The 18,278-nt window shown below is 43.0% G+C and overlaps 2 protein-coding genes across 2 annotated transcripts in view; one reads left to right on the top strand and one right to left on the bottom strand.

Moving 5' to 3' along the window:
• Window positions 1-18,278, bottom strand: part of MED20 (mediator complex subunit 20) — a 114,265-nt gene that overhangs the window by 66,055 nt on the left and 29,932 nt on the right. The gene's annotated exons all lie outside the window — the stretch shown is intronic.
• Window positions 2,420-4,013, top strand: LOC306666430 (BTB/POZ domain-containing protein KCTD14-like). Its single transcript, XM_079148527.1, has 2 exons — window positions 2,420-2,511; window positions 3,286-4,013. Exons 1-2 carry the CDS (start codon window positions 2,422-2,424, stop codon window positions 3,955-3,957), a joined length of 762 nt encoding a protein of 253 aa, XP_079004653.1. The 5' UTR covers window positions 2,420-2,421; the 3' UTR covers window positions 3,958-4,013.

The following is an 18,278-nucleotide window of genomic DNA, read 5'->3' as shown; positions in this document are numbered from 1 at the left end:
ATTCTCCTCCACCCCTACTGCTTCCTAATGGTATCTTGACTCAAGAATCTGTTCATGTCTTAATACTTGTGTACCTGCTGTTTCCTCTGCCTGGAAAGTTCTTCCTCTAGAGCAGCACTGGCCAATATGGTGGCCACCAGCCAATGTGTCTCCTGCACACTTGAAATGTGGTTGTTTTGAAGTGAGATGTGTTTGTGTGAATATAAAATACACATAAAGAACAGTATAAAAGATATAAAATATCACATTAATGCTGGGCATGGGTGGCACATGCCTGTAATCCCAGCAGCTCAAGAGGCTGAGGCAGGAGGATTGCAAATTCCAAGCCAGTCTCAGCAATTTAGCAATGCCCTAAGCAATTTAGCAAGACCCTGTCTCTAAATAAAAGATTATAAAGGGCTGGGGATGTGGCTCAGTGGTTAAGTACCCCTGGATTCAGTCACTGGTACCAAAACAAAACAACAAAACAAAACAAAACAAGAAATCACCAAGTCCAGGGAGTTCACTGGTGAATTCTACCAATCATTTAAGGAAGAAACCATACCAATTTTCTACAATCTCTTTGAGAAGACGGCAGCAGAGGGAATACTTCCTAAGTCATTCTATGAGGCCAGCCTTATCCTAACAGCAACACCAGACAAAAATACTACAAGAAAACTACACACCAATATCTCCTATGAACAAAGATGAAAATATCCTCAACAAGGTGGGTACAGTGGTACACACCTGTAATCCCAGCTAGCTGAGAAGTTGAGGTAGGAGGATCCCAAGTTTAAGGCTAGCCTGGAAAACTTTGCCAGACTCTGTTTCAAATAAAAAGGAAAAAGGAGGTCTGGGGATATAGCTCAGAAGTAGAGTGCTTACCCAGAATGCATGAGGTCCTGAATTTAATCGCCAGTAATACAAAACAAAACAAAGCAAAACAAAACAAAACAAAAAACCCTTTAAATACAAGCAAAGTAAATCTTACAATGTATAGAGTAACATATACATAGAGTAAGTATGTACTATAGTAATACTATAGCAATCAAGATAGTATGGCAATGGCAGGCACTGTGGCATGCCCCTGTAATCTCAACAACTCTGGAAGCAGAGGCAGGAGGATCTCAAGTTCAAGGCCAGCCTCAGCAACTTTCAGTGAGATCCTGAGCAACTTAGCGAGACCCTGTCTCAAAATTTAAAAAATATATATGTTTTTAAAGGGTTGGGGATGTGGCTCAGTGGTAGAGCACCCCTAGGTTCAATCCTTGGTACAAAAAATATATATATAGTATGGCATTGACAAAAGAATAGACAAATGGATCAGTGGAACTGAACAATGTCCAGAAATAGACCCAAATAAATACTAGCAACTGATCTTTGACAGAAGAGCGCAGGTGGATATGATGGAGCAGAGGCGGTCTTTTCTTTCAATGTATTTTCTACATTGTATTTTCTACATTGTATTTTGTAGATGGACACAATACCTTTATTTTATTTATTTTCATGTGGTGTTGAGTATTTAACATGCGTTGGACAAGTGCTCTACCACTGAGCCACAATCCCAGCCCAGAGGCCGTCTTTTCAATAAATGGTGCTGTAAGAACTGGATGTACACAGCAAGAAAATGAATATAGACACATACTTCATACCCTTCACAAAAATTAACCCAAAACCAATCACAGAGCTAGATACAAAAGTGCAAAACTACTACACGTACAGAAGATATCATAGGAGCCAGTCACGGTGGCTCATGCCTAAAATCCCAGCAGCTCAGCAGGCTGAGTTAGGAGGATCACAGGTTCGAGGTCAGCATTAGCAACTTGGCAAGGCCCTAAGCAAATCAGTGAGACCCTGTTTCAAAATAAAAAAACAAAAAGGCCTGGGGATGTGGCACAGTGATCAAGCACCCCTGAATTTAATCCCCAGTAAATCCCCCCAAAAAGAAAAGAAAAATAACTAGATCATGTTAGATATGATGACGTTTTCCCCCTTCAGATGTATTGACAAAAAAATTGTATGTATTAATGGTATACGATGTGATGTTTTGAGACATATATGTATGTTTATGTATGAATGAATACCACAGTCATGCTAACTGACATATCTGTAATGTATAACACACAGTAATGCCCCCTTACTTGTAGTTTCACTTTCTGTGGTTTCAGTTACCCTCAGTCGACTATGAACCAAAAATATTAAATGGAAAATTCCAGAAATAATTCATAACCTTGAAATTGTGGGCCATTCTGAGTAGCAATGTTGAGCTCTCATGCCATCAGTTTCATCTTGCCTGGGATGTGAATCATTTCTTCAACCAGAGTATCTATGCTGTATACACTAGGAGACCATCAGTCACTTCCTGGCCATCTTGGTTATTCCTTGACTGTGCTTGTGTTTAAGTACGCTTTACTTTACTTAATAATGGTCCCGATTATTTGCATGCTGCTGGGGTTCTTAGTGCTAACTGTCTACGGAGCCCTTATGAGTTTGACCTCGACGCCCCAGAATACGCGGCCCAGCCCGCAGACAGTGAATGAAGAAACTGAGACCCCGGGAGGAGAAAAGGCTTGCCCAAGGCCACATACTTTGGAAATATTATCACTGGGACTTCCACAGCAGTTTTCAGTACCATCTCTGTGATCTAAAGAAGTTAAAATGCTTGAAACTGGATGAGGGAACATGTGCCTATAATCCCAGCAACTCCAAGGCTGAAGCAGGAGGATCCAAGTTTTAGGCCAGCCTCAGCAACTTACCAAGGCCCCGAGCATAACTTAGTGAGATGCTGTCTCAAGTAAAAAATAAAAAGGGCTGGGGATGTAGCTCGGGGTAAAGTGCCCCTGGGTTCAATCCCCATTACCTAAATAAAATTTAAAAATATAGGTAAGCCCGGTGTGGTGGCACATACCTGTAATCCCAAAAACTTGGGAGGCCGAAACAGGAGGATTGCAAGTTCAAAGCCATCCTCAGCAAAAGCAAGGTGCTAAGCAACTCAGTGAGACCCTGTCTATAAATAAAACACAAATTAGGTCTGGGGATGTGGCTCAGTGGTTGAGTGCCCTTGAGTTCAATCCCTGGTACAAAAAAAATATATTTGTATGTGTGTAAAATGCTTGAATAGGTGTTCTTGTATCTGAAGTCTTTTTCCTCCTTAAAATGTCCACCTTCTGGAGCTACACAGCAAAATTCCCTTCAGTATGGTGGAAGCCAAAGTTTGAGGCTTGCTCAAGTTCTGTACGGGGTTATTCAAGTCATGAACTTTCTGGAGATGGTGCTGTTGGTTCACTCTGCCGCTTTTGCCCCCAGGTATCCACTGTTGTACAGTTGAACATCGGGGGCCAGATCTACACCACCACCTTGGGCACCCTGAGAAAACTCCCAGGCTCGAAGCTGTCAGAAATGTTCTCTAGCTCAACCAAGGCCTGCACTGATGCAGAGGGCCGCTTCTTCATCGATCGCCCTGGCACCTATTTTGGGCCCATTCTGGACTACCTACGCAGTGGGCAGATGCCTACACAGAACATCCCTGAGGTGTACCGCGAGGCTCAATTCTACGAAATCCAGCCTTTGGTTAAGCTCTTGGAGGACATGCCCCAGATTTTTGGTGAGCAGGTAGCACGGAAGCAGTTCTTACTGCGAGTGCCTGGCTACAGTGAGAATCTAGAGCTCCTGTTGCGCCTGGCAAGGGCAGAGGCTGTGGCACTACGCTATTCCAGCGTGGTGGTGTGTATGGTGCGCACTGAGGAGGAAGCTGCCAGGTGTGCCCAGCCACTCTGTTCTCTGGAGGCCAGAAAGATGCCAGTTGTCAAGTTTGAGCCCTGGAAGGTAGGCCCAGAAATCAAGGACCTTCTGTACTGTGTGGAGATGGATATTAAGGCGCAGGGCTACCAGGTGTCCTGTGGGAGATACTACCTGGATCATGCATTCCGGGCCAAGGTCACTGATTGCTTCCATATATTCACCTTCACCTGGTGGTGATCCCCAGGGGCTGGGACTGTGTTATAGGCTCTGGTGGGGCTCATGAAATTAAAAAATTGTCATCAAAAAAAAAAAAATAATAATAATGGTCCCAAAATGTAAGAATAGTGAGGCTGGCAACTCAGATATGCCAAAGAGAAGCCATGAAATGCTTCCTTTAAGTGAAAAGGCGAACGTTCTCGACTTAATGAGAAAAAAATTGTATGCTAAGTGAATGCTACACAAGAAGCACTCTTCAATCTGTGAAACTGTGTAGAAAGAGAATTCTGTGCTAGCTTTGCGGACATGTCTCAGCTGCAACAACCAGGACGAATGCTCAGTTAAGATGGAAAAGGCATCATATTTGTGCACATTCACATAGAAAAAAGCAAAGCATATACAAGGTTTGGTCCTACCTGAGGTTGCTGGCATCCATGGGGGAACTTGCAATATATCCCCCGAAGAAAATGGAGAACTTCTGTACTTTGTAAAAATCCTTCTCAGGAGTTGGTTCTAAGGCCACCATTGGCCTCCCTGTGCAAACTTCTTAATTCTCCAGGTTGACTAGATTGCTCCATCTTTATTTTCAGCCTGACTTGGGTCTCTTTCAGTTCATGTCATAATTTATCATCTATGCTTATTAACTGAGTGCTTAACATTCCCTCACTCCTTGAAGGCAGGGACAAGTCCTACCCATTTTGATACCCCCATCCCCTCCAGCACCTAGCTGTGTGTCACGGTATTTACCGATCACACGTCCCTGCCACATCCCTGCTAGTGTCTCCCTCTGGCCACATGATGGATGCTCAGAAAAGCTTTATCTTCTCTGAGAGGAGATGGGTGGCCTACCTCTCCCTCCTGATGTCCTGTCTAGAAGGCTATTCCACCTCTTCCTCCCACAGAATAAGACTCGAAGGGTGGGGCATTGGCCCCAGAAGAGACCCTGTCATAAAGCATCTTTGTATGAAGCAGCAACCTTTGTACCATCAGAATGAGTTTTTCAGGTCAGCTAGCTGGCACCTTAATAGACATGCAGAATCTGACCCCGAGACACAGACTCTAGGAGAACTAAGGAAGGGTGGGGGGTGTGGCAGGGTGAAGACCTGGTGCTCTGGGATAGAAAAGGCAGAATGGGAGCGAAACAGACAAGGGAATAGAAACTGATCTGGGACATCTGCATTTAGACGGTCATTAAAATAAATATTACCTACAGTACCAAATAGCTTTAAGTTAAAGTGTGAGCTCAAGCTCAGGAATGGCATGCGACTCCAGCTGCGCATGCCTCACCACCACCTCGCGAGGATGCAGTGATTAGACACGGTCACTTCCAAGGGAAACTTCTTGTCTGTCATTTTAGGATTTTAGGCAAACTTTTCCTTCCTGTCCCTGATGATGACAATATCCACAATTTTATAGCATTTGCCTTTTGCTAATTACCGGTCTACGCTTTTTATTATATTAACTTGTTTAACCTATAACTCAGAGGAAGTAGGTATTGTTATCCTCATATTATTCTTTTGTGTCAGATGAGGAAACTGGCACCAAAAAAATTAAGTAACTTGCCCAAGGTCCCACAGCTAGAAGTGGCCAAGCTAGAATGTGAACCCATCAGAATTTGTCCTGTTCAACCACCATGACCCGCTGGCTCCCAAGTATTACAAAAGTCTGAAGAGATCTTCTCTTCCAGCTGCATTTGCCTTGGGGCCTCTGCTCAGCCCTGTCACTGTTTTTTTTTTTCAGGTTCCACAAGAGGAAGGAGAGCCCCTAGAAAGCCTCCAGCTCTGAGGTGATTTTTACTTGCCTTCAGGGGCAGTTCACTAATGGCCCCCACACACCCCTTTTAAACTAAACCCTCCCACCACTGATTGCATAGCATTTACCAACTCTCCCCTCTCTCCTGGTCAGCCCCACCCAAGAGTGGAGTTTAACTTAGCCTTGCAAATAACTTTTAAGCAACTCCCAGAGCTAAGGGAATTCATGCATTAAAAAATATATATATTTGTGCCAAGTACTAGTCTAGATGCCAAAATAATTTTTTCTTGACTGAAAGATGTTAAAGTGAACAAGAAGGCAGAAAAAATTTCAAGGGTCTCTTGGAACAAATACTGGGACCATGTGGGACCCTTGAGGTAATTTCTTTCTACTTCGTGACCCAGGGCCTTCCTAAGAACAGCAAAAGGAGTGTAAATCCAAAGTAGCTAATGTCAAAGACATTTGTGAGAGGCCATGGTTAAGACTGGTTAGAGACTCACCAGTCTCTCTTCCAGGGGAAGATAAGAAAACTACACTTCCCAGCTTCCCCTGCAGCCAGACTGGGGCCATGTCTCTGGGTTCTGGTGAGTAGAATGTGGGTAGCAATGAACTTGCCACTTCTCGAAGTCTCTCAGCACAGAAGCAGCTAACGGAAGACTTAGATACCCATCGTCTCAAGACCTAAGGAGATTAGATCCCTAAGATACTGCAGAGGTGAAAAACTGTTTGATTTTGTATTATTAGTACTAGGAATTGAACCCAGGGGTACTCTATCACTGAGCTACACTCTCCGTCCTTTTTATTTTATTTTATTTTTTATTTTGAGACAATGTCTCACCAAGTTGCTGAGACTGGCCTTGAACTAGGGATCCTCCAGCCTCAGCCTCCTGAGTCACTGGGATTACAGGAATGGGCCACAGCGTCCAGCTGTTTAATTTAATTTGCTACAATACAGTCTGTTGTGTTGAGATAATGACAGATAAGGGCTGTGTATGTTCAGTGGAAATGGGGAAGTTTTCCATAATGGCTGTTCTCCCTACAGGGCTCCTCTTTTCTGTAGGGTCTCCTGAGGTCCCTTGTATTAGTTTCTACAACATTACTTCCAGCAGATGTTTTATGAGTCCATCTTCCATGAGAGAGTGAGCTCCTTCAGGGAAGGACTTACAGTTCATTACCTAGATACTATGAAATGATTTGCTGGGAAGAAAGGTTGACAAATTTAGCTTTGTACAGAATATTCTAAATTGATGGTAAGATATCTAAGAGGTCCTACTGTGTTCACATTTTAAATAAGCTATAAATGTCAGTAAGAGGCTACAGATGATTTGGGATGTCAGGAAAGTATCAACATTTACAATTCTAAGAGAAGAGATCCTTGAGATCTAAATCCTTGTAGCTTTTGTCCTTGTAAGACAAAAGAGTTGGTATTATTCCAGTTTCAAAGATGAGGACATTGAAGTTTAGCAAGATTAAGGAATTTGCCTATGGTCTTGCATTGGTAAGAGAAGGAGTTAGAATTCAGACAAAAATAACAGCAACACTATAGTCATCATAATCATAATAGTACTGTTTAATGAACACTTACTATGCCCCAGATAATTGTACTTTTAATACATTTATCCTTGTAACTAATTTCTAAATCAGTATTTGCAAATGCAAAAGCATGGGTCTATTAATCAATTAAATCAGGGATTTTAACCAGTATGGCTCTAAGCAAGCTTTGGAGTACACTCACCATTAAATGCAAGGACAATAATAATTTGCAAAGTGATTTCATATATCTTATTTCATTTTATCCTCACAACATGTTGAAGGAAGATGGGAAAGACAAGTATTTTCACCCAATTAAAAAACGAGGAAACTAAGTCTACAGGATACAATCAGAACAAGAATGGAGAGATGGGTTATACTCTATATATGTACATTCTGCCAAAATATATTCTACGGTCACTTGTAACTAAAAATAAAAAAGAAAGAAAGAAAACAAAATGGAGAGATCTTCTGACTCCCAGTTCAGTCCTGGATAGAGGGCTGGGGATGGAACTGAGAGGCAGAGCACTTGTCTAGTATGCAGGAAGACCCGGGTTCAATCCCAGTACTGCCAAGAAGAAAAAGAAAAAAGAAAAAGCATGAGAAAAGAAATGATACACAGAGAGGTTGAAAGTAAAGTGGAAAAATTATATAAATAAATATTAACCGAAAGGAGGCTGGACATGGTGCTAAGGCAAAAGGCATTATTAGAGATAGCCACTATATTATAATTTATAATTTTGCTACAGTAATTGCTTGCTAAAATAATATAATTAAATTTGTATATCACAAGTAACAAAGTTTCAAAATATACAAAACTAAACTTTATAAATCTATAAGGAGAATCTGATCAATCTATCGGCAGAATAGGATTTTTTTTCTTTTTTTTTTTTTTTTTTTGTTCTGGGGATTGAACTTAGTGGCACTTAACCACTGAGCCATATCCTCAGATCTATTTTGTATTTTAATTAGAGACAGAGTCTCACTGAGTTCTCAGGGCCTTGCTAAATTGCTGAGGCTGGCTTTGAACTCAAAATCCTCCTGCCTCGACTTCCAGAGTAGCTGGGATTACAGGCATGTGCTACCATGCTCAGCCAGAATAGGAGATTTTAATACACCTTTTTCAGTAACTGGTAGATCAAGGTGACAAAAACCAATAAGGATTTTGATAACTTGCATCATCATTAAGAAGCTTGATTAAAGATACAGATAGATTTTTATGTATTGGTACATACATATAATTTTTAAGCATATGAATTTACTACATACTAGGCCATAAACAAGATTGAAAACATTTTTTTTTTTTAAATCACATATTGGCTGGGGATGTAGCCCAACAGTAGAACACATGCTTAGAATGCACAGTCTGAGCTCAATCCCTAAACACTAAAAAAAAAAAAAAAGTTATAAAGACTGTTGGCTGCCCCAAATGGAATTAAGTTAGAAAGCATAAGTCCCACATATGTAGAAATTTTATTTTTATTTTTGGAACTGGGGATTGAACCCAGGGATGCTTTACCAATGAGTTATAGTCCCAATCCTTTTTATCTTTTATTTGAGACAGGGTCTAAGTTGCTTAGGGCCTCACTGCATTGCTAAGGTTGGCCTTGAACTTGTAATCCTCCTGTCTCAGCCTCTCCAACCCTGGGATTCCAGGTGAGCAGTACCACACCTGGCACTTGTGGGAATTTTAAAACATTTTTTCAAATAACTTATGGGTCAAGCAAAAAGAAAACTTAATGGAAACTTTTTAAGAACTAGAACTAAATGATAATGAAAGAACCATGTATTAAAACTTATAAGATGGTAACACACTCCTACAGTCCCAGCTACTTAGGAGGCTGAGATAGGAAGATGGCTTTAACCCAAGTTCAAGTCCAGCTTGGGCAACATAGCAAGACCTTGTCTCAAAAATGAAACAAAGTAAAAGTTTATGAGATGTTTATACTAAGACCCAGCTATTCCGTGATGAAGAACCTACTGGACAGAAATGAAATCTTATGTCCACAAAAGACTTGTACAGGGATGTTCAGAGGTGCTAACAGCCCCAAACTGGAAACAATCCAACTGTCCATCACCAAGAGAATGGATAAACAAACAGTGCATATACATCCATACAGTGGAATGCAACTTGGCAACAGAAAGGAACAAACCGCTACAGCATACCACGTACACTGAGTGAAAGAACAGGAAAGCAGCTAGATGCAAAGAGAACAGACTGCAAGATTGTTGTTTAGACGAAAGCTACACAAGTAGAAGTCTAACAGAGACTGGTTCAAAATGGGCCCCATGGAAATTTGCAAGATGATGGAAATGTCCTATATTTTGACTTTGATGATGGTAGCATCAGTATTTAAATCTGTTGAAACTCATAACTATCGGTTTAAGATATGTGCATTTGATAATATATAGATCAAATAAGGAAAAAAATCATATAGCATTCAGTGTATATATTAGAAAAGAAAAAGTCAAAACTGAAAAATCAATCACATAACTTTGGAAGTTAAAAAAGAACAGCATAGCCAGATGCAGTGGTGAACACCTGTAGTCCCAGCTACTCAGGAGACTGAGGTAGGAATAGCACTGGAGTCCAGAGTTTGAGACCAATCTGGGCAATGTAGCAAGATCCATCTCATTAAAAACAAAACAAACCAAAACAAAAAAATCAAAATAAATCCTCAGAAAGTGAAAAGAAGCAAACAATAATAAAAAAAATTTCCAGGTGTGGTGATACACACCTGTAATCCCAGCAACTCAGGAGTCTAAGACAGGAGGATCTCAAGTTCAAAGCCAGCCTCAGCAATATCAAGGTGTTAAGCAACTCAGTGAGACCCTGTGTCTAAATAAAATACAAAATAGGGCTGGGAGGTGGCTCAGTGATTGAGTGCCCCTGAGTTCAATCCCTGGTACTCCCTCCCCGCAAAAAAGAACCATAATTAGGTCTGTAGATGCAGCTGTGGTAGACTGTTTACCTAGCATGTATGAAGTCCTATAGTTCAAGCCTCAGCATTGGGGTGGAAAACTGATTTGGCAGCCAGATGTAGTGGTGTTCACCTGTAATCCCAGCAACTTTAGTGGCTGAGGCAGGAGAATCACATATTCAAAGCCAGCCTCAGCAACTTAGCAAGGCCCCAAGTAATTTAGCAAGACCCTGTCTCAAAATAAAAAACAAGAAAAGAGCTGGGGATGGGGCACCCCTGGGTTCAATCCCTGGTACCACAAAAAAAAAAAAAAAAAAAATTGATTTGGAGAATGACAAAATGAACAATGAACAAAGTTCAGACTATCTCAGTGGGCTCTGTCAGAGGGATGGCCCGGAAAAAAAGGGGACACAGGAAGCTTCCATGGAATGTTGTATTTCTTAAGTAACAGGGAGGCACATTACATATTTATTTTTATTATACTGCTTCACCGCACACATATGCATGTATATGTAATCCATACGTATTTATATTCTTTTGTATCACTTCATAATGTGACTTAAACAGTGAAAACAAAATATATTTTGCCTCCTCTATTATATATTTATTGGTTGTTTTATTCCTTTATAGTGAAAATATAAAAATGTATTTGGAAAAGAAATTAAAGAAAGGAAAACAAAAGGAAAGAAGGAGGTGGGACTTCACAGAGTCTGACAGATGGGCTGGTGGAGAGCCAAGAGGGTGGCTAATAAGACTTAAGTCCAATTAAAATCAGGACGAGGGCTTAGTGAAGAATTAAGAGGCTGCTCCAAGTGGAGGGAAGACCAGTGGCAGTGACCTTTAGGGAAGTAGGGTTTACAGACTGGCAGGAGGCGGAGCCCAAACGCAGGGAGTTCAATGGTGAATGAATAAAGAGGAAAAAACTGGAAACCACCCAAAGACCTAACAATCAGGGCCTGGCTAAAACACCATAGCACCATTCATAGACGAAACGATGCTGTGTCCATACATAGAGGGGCTTACTAAATTAGGTGATGTAAAAATCCTCAAGACACAAAATGGCATTTGTGCAGATCAGACTTATGAAAGGACACGCGTGTGCCATGTGAGAAGCAGAAAAGGCTGGACAAGATCAAGGCCGCGTGGACGCTGTTTTAAAGTCTATGGGATTTTCCTTTTGGAACTGTTGGCGACCCACAAACAAAAGCATTCAATGTCTCTTTAAAATAAAAAGAGTAACTGTTGAAGAAATGAAGACGGTGAGGGACACTCCGTGGAGAAACCTGACGGTGACAGGCAGCAATGAGATGGCCAAGCAGCTGGAGGAGTGTGAAGGCTGAGGCGGCAGCTGGCGAGGGGACCAGGGCTGGCACAGAAAGGGGGAAGAGAGACCAGAGGCTGTTCTGTTTCATTTGCTGCCTGTACAGCTATCTTTTTTAAATTAAAAAATTAAGATCCTCCTTGAGACAAATTAAAACCGCCCAGAGGTGTGTATGTCTGTGCAGCTGCAAAGTGACCGAACCCTCGGCTTTACCTCCTTCTCCCTGTGGTTCCCAAGCAACACTGGTTTTGATAACTTGCAACCCACTGGTTTTTAATTACAAAGTGAGATGGTCTTATTAAAACATGAGATTACAGAAAGTAAACAGCAAAGCTTCCTCTTCTTTTTTTGTTTGTTGTGGTGATGGGGACCAAGGCGGGGCTCACAAATGCTTGGCAAGTGCTCCACCACCCCAGCCCTGGAACTCCCAGCAGAGCTCACTGCTCAGGGGGGTCTGGAAAGGGTCCTTCCAGGCTTTCTGTCTGTGTGCACGTAAATACTTACACAGGCATTCATTTGCAGCTTTATGGTTAGTTGTCTTTACAAAGGTAGGAACGTTTTCTACCTGTGGTTGAGCAATGTCATCATGGTGGATCCCTCCCAAGTCACCACACAGCTTAACCTCACACTTGACTAGCTGCCTGACATTCCACAGCATATGGCTGAAAGGTAAACTTCAGGGAACACTAAGGCACTCTTCCCCTACAAAGGCAGGAAAAGGAGCCTTAGAGTGGGCAGGTGGCATTGCTTAGGGGGCCATGGAGGTGGAAGGCAGGCAGACAGACAGAGCCTTTTAAGCCACAGCCCCCTCCAGCTGTAGGTCAGTCACAGAACTGCAAGGCCACCCCTGGGAACCCAACTTCCTTGAGTGGCCCATTTTTGCCCCAGTTATGCCAAGGCCAGGCCCAGGTATCAGAAACCTTCAGGGGAGCCCTAGAATGTGGTGCTCTTAGTGTGACCCGTACACCAACAGGAGCAGCATGGGCTTGGGGAACAAATCAGAAATGCAGATCTTCAGGCCCCACCCGGTCCCACTGAGTCAGAATCTCCTGAGGTGGCACTTGGCAATCAGGGTTTCACAGGCCCTCCAAGGTGTGCAATACAGGCTCCACTTTGAGAACCTTTGTTCTAGACTGTGGATCTGAGCCTAAGTCCCTCATCCTCCCCACCCCTCAACCCCGTGCCCACTGTCTTAGGAGACAAGAAGTCAGCCCTGAAGGGAATGGTTAGCCAACTTCATAACTGATCTTTCGTGCACAGAGAGGCTGGTGTCCCTGACCGGCCTTCCCCTCCCGTCCTAGGACACCACTCCCATCTCTGAATGAAACAGATTGGGAGAGGGGTGACAGAAACCCAGGGCCCTTCACTTTCCCTTAACAGAGTCAGCTCCTCTGGGGCACTGCCCTTTGCTGGGTGGAGGACAGAGTGGGGAGGGAAACTTTTGAATGAGGGGGAGGAAATGGGATGTGGCTTCGGTGTGGCTGGGTTGGGGGAGGGAGTTGGAGGGAGAGAAGAGAGGGAGGGGGAGGAAGAATGTCCTCATTTCACCCAGCTGTGTCTGCCTGCACCTGTTCAGCTGAGGCCCAAGGAAAGGCACCAAGCCCCACAGTAAATGAAGCACAGCCCCACCCGGCCTAGAGGGGCCCCTTCCCGCACTGCAGCCGGCCGGGCTAACTGACAGGAAAACTGTGAATGATTTCAGGTGGCTGAATGAGGGCTGATGGAGACAGCTGGCTCCTCTGGGGGTGGAGCAACTGTCTCTGGTCACCCCAGGCTCTCAGGGTGTCTTCCCTCAGGCAAAGTCTGTAAAGGTTGGGACCTGTTCAGAGACCTGCCCTTATCCCTCAGATGCTGAACCCGACCTCCCTGCCCTGGAGGAGGTTCTTGGTTGTTAAGCCCTATGACATTCCACAGCATTCTTGAGCCACTCTATAGGCAATAATCCCCTCCTCACCTCCTCCTCCTAGCTCCTCCTTCTTTTGTAACAAATTTTATTTTTTAGAGCAGTTTTAGGTTCACAGCAAAATTGAGCTGTGAACACAGAGGAAATGTTAAGTTTCTTTTTGGTTTGTCCTCCGCAATACATTCCAGCAGTTCATCCAACAGTCAATTGATGGATCAATGGGTCATTTTATAAGCTCAAGGTTAGTTCTAATAGCAATTCTCAACTTATAAGAATTACATATATATATAGTCTCATTATGTTGCCCAGGCTAGCCTTCCACTCCTTGACTCCAGTGAACCTCCTGCCCCAACCTGAGAATCCTGCAGCTAGATCCATAGAGGCACAACATTGCCAATGGGGTTACCCCTGGGAATTTATTAATGAGGTAGGTCTGGGTCTCTCTACCAGAGATTTTGATTCAGGAGGTTTGGGGTAGAGCCCAGGATTGTGCATTTTTAACACACTCCTCAGGAGGGTACTGATCCACACATGGGGCCCCACTTTGAGAAAAATCAAGCTTGGTGTAAAGTTATTTTATTTTATTTTTTATTTTTTAGTCTTTTCTTCTTGGTACGAGGGATTGAACTCAGGGGCACTCAACCACTGAGCCACATCGCCAGTCCTTTTTTGGGTTTTGTTTAGTGACAGGATCTCACTGAGCTGCTTAGCGCCTCACTAAGTTGCTGAGGCTGGCTTTGAACTCGTGATCCTCCTGCCTCAGCCTCCCGAGCCAATGGGATTACAGGCATGTGCCACCTCGGGCTTGGTGTAAAGTTCTCAGGTTAGTTGTTCTGCTGGGAAAGGTCGAAGCAGTGAACATAAAGGACTCAAATTCTCCCCCCACCACCCCAGAACTGAGAACACAGTAAGAACACCGGGAGGACATGACCAAGTCCTCCATCTGCAAAGGAAGACGGCACTGTGGTGATCACTGAGGCAGTGGGGGTGAGGGGTACTCAGCCTGGAAATCTCAGAGGAGGAGGCCACCAACTAAGCAATCACTAATGCTGAGATCCCTTTTGAGTTGCAACTACCAACTCTGGGCAAGGAAGAAATAAGCCAGGGACACTTCACAGGGTCATCTCCTGTGAGGCCTCCAGCAAGGTGGACTTTCACTGCCTCTATTTCCCCATCTGTTAAAGGGGAACATGATGGTCCCTACCAAATAGGGCTAAAAGAATGCTGCCATAAGAGTTTAAAATAGTGCCCAGTATATAATTAGGGCCAGGTAGGTGAAGGAGAGCATTTCCATTGTTGTTTCGAAGGGAGGAGACTGAGGGGTTGAGGGGGCAGGGAGAAACCTTCCAGAAAGCAGGTGTCCCTGGAGAGGGATTAGCATAGGAGGAGCAGAGGAACCTCTAGGAGGAGATGCAGGATCAAGCTGGAAGACCAGGTAGGTGTGTTATGGGTTCAGCTGTGGCCCCCAAAAGGTAATTCTGAAGTTCTAAGCCCTAGTATCTCAGAATACGGCCTTATTTGGAAACAGGGTCATTGCAGATGTTATTAAGATGAGCTCATCCTGGAGTTGGGAAAGTCCTATAATCTGATATGACCAGTGAAAGATGCAGAGTGAAGATGACTCCTGAAGACAGAGGCAGAGATTGGAGTGACCCAGCTACCAGCCAAGGAACACCTGGGGCTACCAGAAGCTGGAAGGGCCAAGTCAGGATCCCCCAAGAAGCTTCTCCAGGGGCGGGCCCTGCTGACACTTTGCTTTAGGACTTCTGGCCTCAAGAACTGAGAGAAGACATTTCTGCTGTTTAAAGCCACCTATTTTGTGGGACCATGTTAGGGCTGCCCTAGATAATAAAACATAGGGGTACATGGGTTCTAGGTGATGAACACCAGGCCACTGCATCATCTCCAACAGGGAAATCGTGCCGAATAAATCAGAAACTTGACTGACAGCAGAAGTCCCAGTCTTAGCTCATGTTTTGTGTGCCTTTAGTTTTGCGGTGCTGCGGGAATCAAACCCTGAACTTCACACATGCTGCGCAAGGGGCTCAACCACTGTGTGACGTCCCGAGCCCCTTAGCCCATTTTATTATTTATTTTAAAAGACTTAGCTTAAAAGTTCTTTGCTTACTTTTCAAAAATATTGATATCATAAAAGACCAAGAAAAACTAAGGAAACTTTGGAGGTTAAAGGAGACTCACAGAGGCACAGCTGAATACAGCTCATGATCTGAGACTTTTCCTTTTTTTCTCTTTTTAATGAATCAATAGCACTTCATTGGGATGAGTGTGATGTTTGAATAAGATCCACCGATTAGACTCGAGCACTGTACAATGTCAATGTCCTGGTTTTTAACCATTCTACTGGGGTATACAAGAAAAGATCTTGTTTTAAAGATACTACTATTTAGGGGTAAGGAGCATCATGCTGCACCTTACATTACAATGTATGTATATTAGACTGATAAAAATGTGATAAAATGCTAACATTTGGACAATCTGTATGAAAGCTATAATAGTTTTTTTTCAAATACTTCTTACAGTTTTTCTCTAAGTCTGAAATCATGTCAAAATGAAAAGGAGGGGAAGTCTGTTGTCCAGTCCTGTGACTCTCTGATGACCTTTCTTTAACCCTCTGAAGTTGCTGGTGCCCACATCACCAAACTAAAGTGAGGGGTGAAGGAATTCTGAGAACTTCTGATTTCTGCATGCAGGGATTCCACATATGTTCTTGGTGGTTGCTGGCTATAAAAATGCGATTAATGTGGAATTATGTACATTACATATTATTCATAGAAAGTGTTGGGATTTTATTTTTTGTTTTGTTTGCTTCTTGTGCATAATATGACCTGGAACTGGAAGGGCTTATACATATCATTTAATCTAAGCATCCACCAAACTCATTATATCCTGAGAAAAGCAAACTCCAGACTCTTTTCAAACACTTCGGGAGACAAAAAGTCACCCTCTCTCACAGTCTGTTTCATCACTGGTCAGTCTGGACCACTAGAACATTCCTTTAGCTGGGCACAGCAGCTCATGTCTATAATCCCAATGACTTGGGAGGCTGAGACGGAGGATCCCAAGTTTGAGGTCAGCCTCAGCAATTTAGAGAGGCCCTAAGGAAAGAGAGACCCTGTCACAAAATAAAAAAGTGTTGGGGCTGTAGCTCAGTGGTAAAGTACCCCTGGGTTCAACTTCAATCCCCAGTACCAAAAAAAAAAAAAAAAAAAAAAAAAGGAAGGAGGAGGAGGGGGAGGAGAAGGAGGAGAAAGACCTTGACCTACTGAGTTGAGACCTATCTTCCTGGAGTCTCCACCCACCAGTCCTGGTCCTATCTTCTTATGGTATTACCCCACCCCAGTGATATTAGTTATTCTTCCCTGAACCAGTGCCAGTTTATCAATGTCCTACCAGAGTCCAAATGCAATACTCCAGGTCCTGCCTGACAATCAGATGGCAGAGGGGACATAAACATGCTCTCTCAGGTGCTAGTCACACAAATAAGATGAAATTAAAGCTTTGGGGAATAGTATCACACGGCTGACTTACAATGAGTTTAGATCCAACTTAAACCCCAGTTTTCTCTTGAGAGAAACTGAGAACCAGAGTCAACAGCTCTTAGTCTCAGCAGTTGTCACTATCGCACACCACAATATAGTCCTGTTTGTTGGTTGTCAAAGAACATCGCTAGAATATAAACTCTAGGTAAGCAGCGGCTGTCTTCTTCTGAATCCCCAGCACCTAGAACAGAGAAGTCCTGACGTATCATACACATTTAATAAATAAATGTTGACTAAATGAATAACCAGGTCAAGGTACACCTCACCTATCCTGTATTTGTGTAATTTATATAAATCCACACCCAGTTTACTAAAAAGAGAGATCTGAGGTGACTTGCTTTGCAGAAGACTTAATTTCAGAGCAAACTTTGTCCTCAATGACTTTTTTTTTTGTACTAAGGATTGAACTCAGGGGTGCTTAGCCACTGAGCCACATTCTCAGGCCTTTTTTTGCATTTTATTTAGAGACATAGTCTCACTGAGTTGCTAAGTGCCTCAGCTAAGTTGCTGAGGTTGTCCTTGAACTTGCTCTTCCTGCCTCAGCCTCCTGAGCCACTGAGATTACAGGCATGCACCACTACACCCGGCCTCACTGACTTTCATACTGTTACATTACTTTAGCCCATCAAGATGAAACTTCTGCCTTTTTTGGGGGGGGCGATACTGTGAATTGAAACCAGGAGTGCTTAAACACTAAGTCACATCCCCAGTCCTTTTTATTTATTTTTATTTTATTTTATTTTTGTGCTGTTAAACATTTTTTTAATTTATTTTTATTGTAAACAAATGGGATACATCTTGTCTCTGTTGTACATGGAGTAACAAGCATACCATTTGCATAATCATACATCATACATTTACATAGGGTAATGATGTTTGATTTATTCTGTTATTTTTTCCTTCCCCCCACCCCTCCTTTCCCTCTATACAATCCCTCCTTTCTCCATTCTTGCCCCCCTCCCACCCCCCATTATGTGTCATCATTCGCTTATCAGCGAGATCACTCGTCATTTGGATTTTTGAGATTGGCTTATCTCACTTAGCATGATATTCTCCAATTTCATCCATTTGCCTGCAAATGCCATAATTTTATTATTCTTTATAGCTGAGTAATATTCCATTGTATATATATACCACAGTTTCTTTATCCATTCATCAATTGAAGGGCATCTAGGTTGGTTCCACAGTCTGGCTATTGTGAATTGAACAGCTATGAACATTGATGTGGCTGTATCTCTGTAGTATGCTGATTTTAAGTCCTTTGGGTATAGGCCGAGGAGTGGGACAGCTGGGTCAAATGGTGGGTCCATTCCAAGTTTTCTAAGGAATCTCCACACTGCTTTCCAGAGTGGCTG

The sequence above is a fragment of the Sciurus vulgaris genome (assembly GCF_902686455.1).
Source record: "Sciurus vulgaris genome assembly, chromosome: 7".
Lineage (NCBI taxonomy): Eukaryota > Metazoa > Chordata > Mammalia > Rodentia > Sciuridae > Sciurus > Sciurus vulgaris.
This window is presented reverse-complemented; position numbering and strand designations above follow the sequence as displayed.

Excerpts from the sequence above, each read along its gene's own strand:
- LOC306666430 (XM_079148527.1), top strand. The coding sequence starts at position 2,422 with ATGCTGCTGGGGTTCTTAGTGCTAACTGTCTACGGAGCCCTTATGAGT. Across the intron at positions 2,512-3,285 it reads CGCGGCCCAGCCCGCAGACA|GTATCCACTGTTGTACAGTT; the intron begins GTGAATGAAGAA and ends TTTTGCCCCCAG.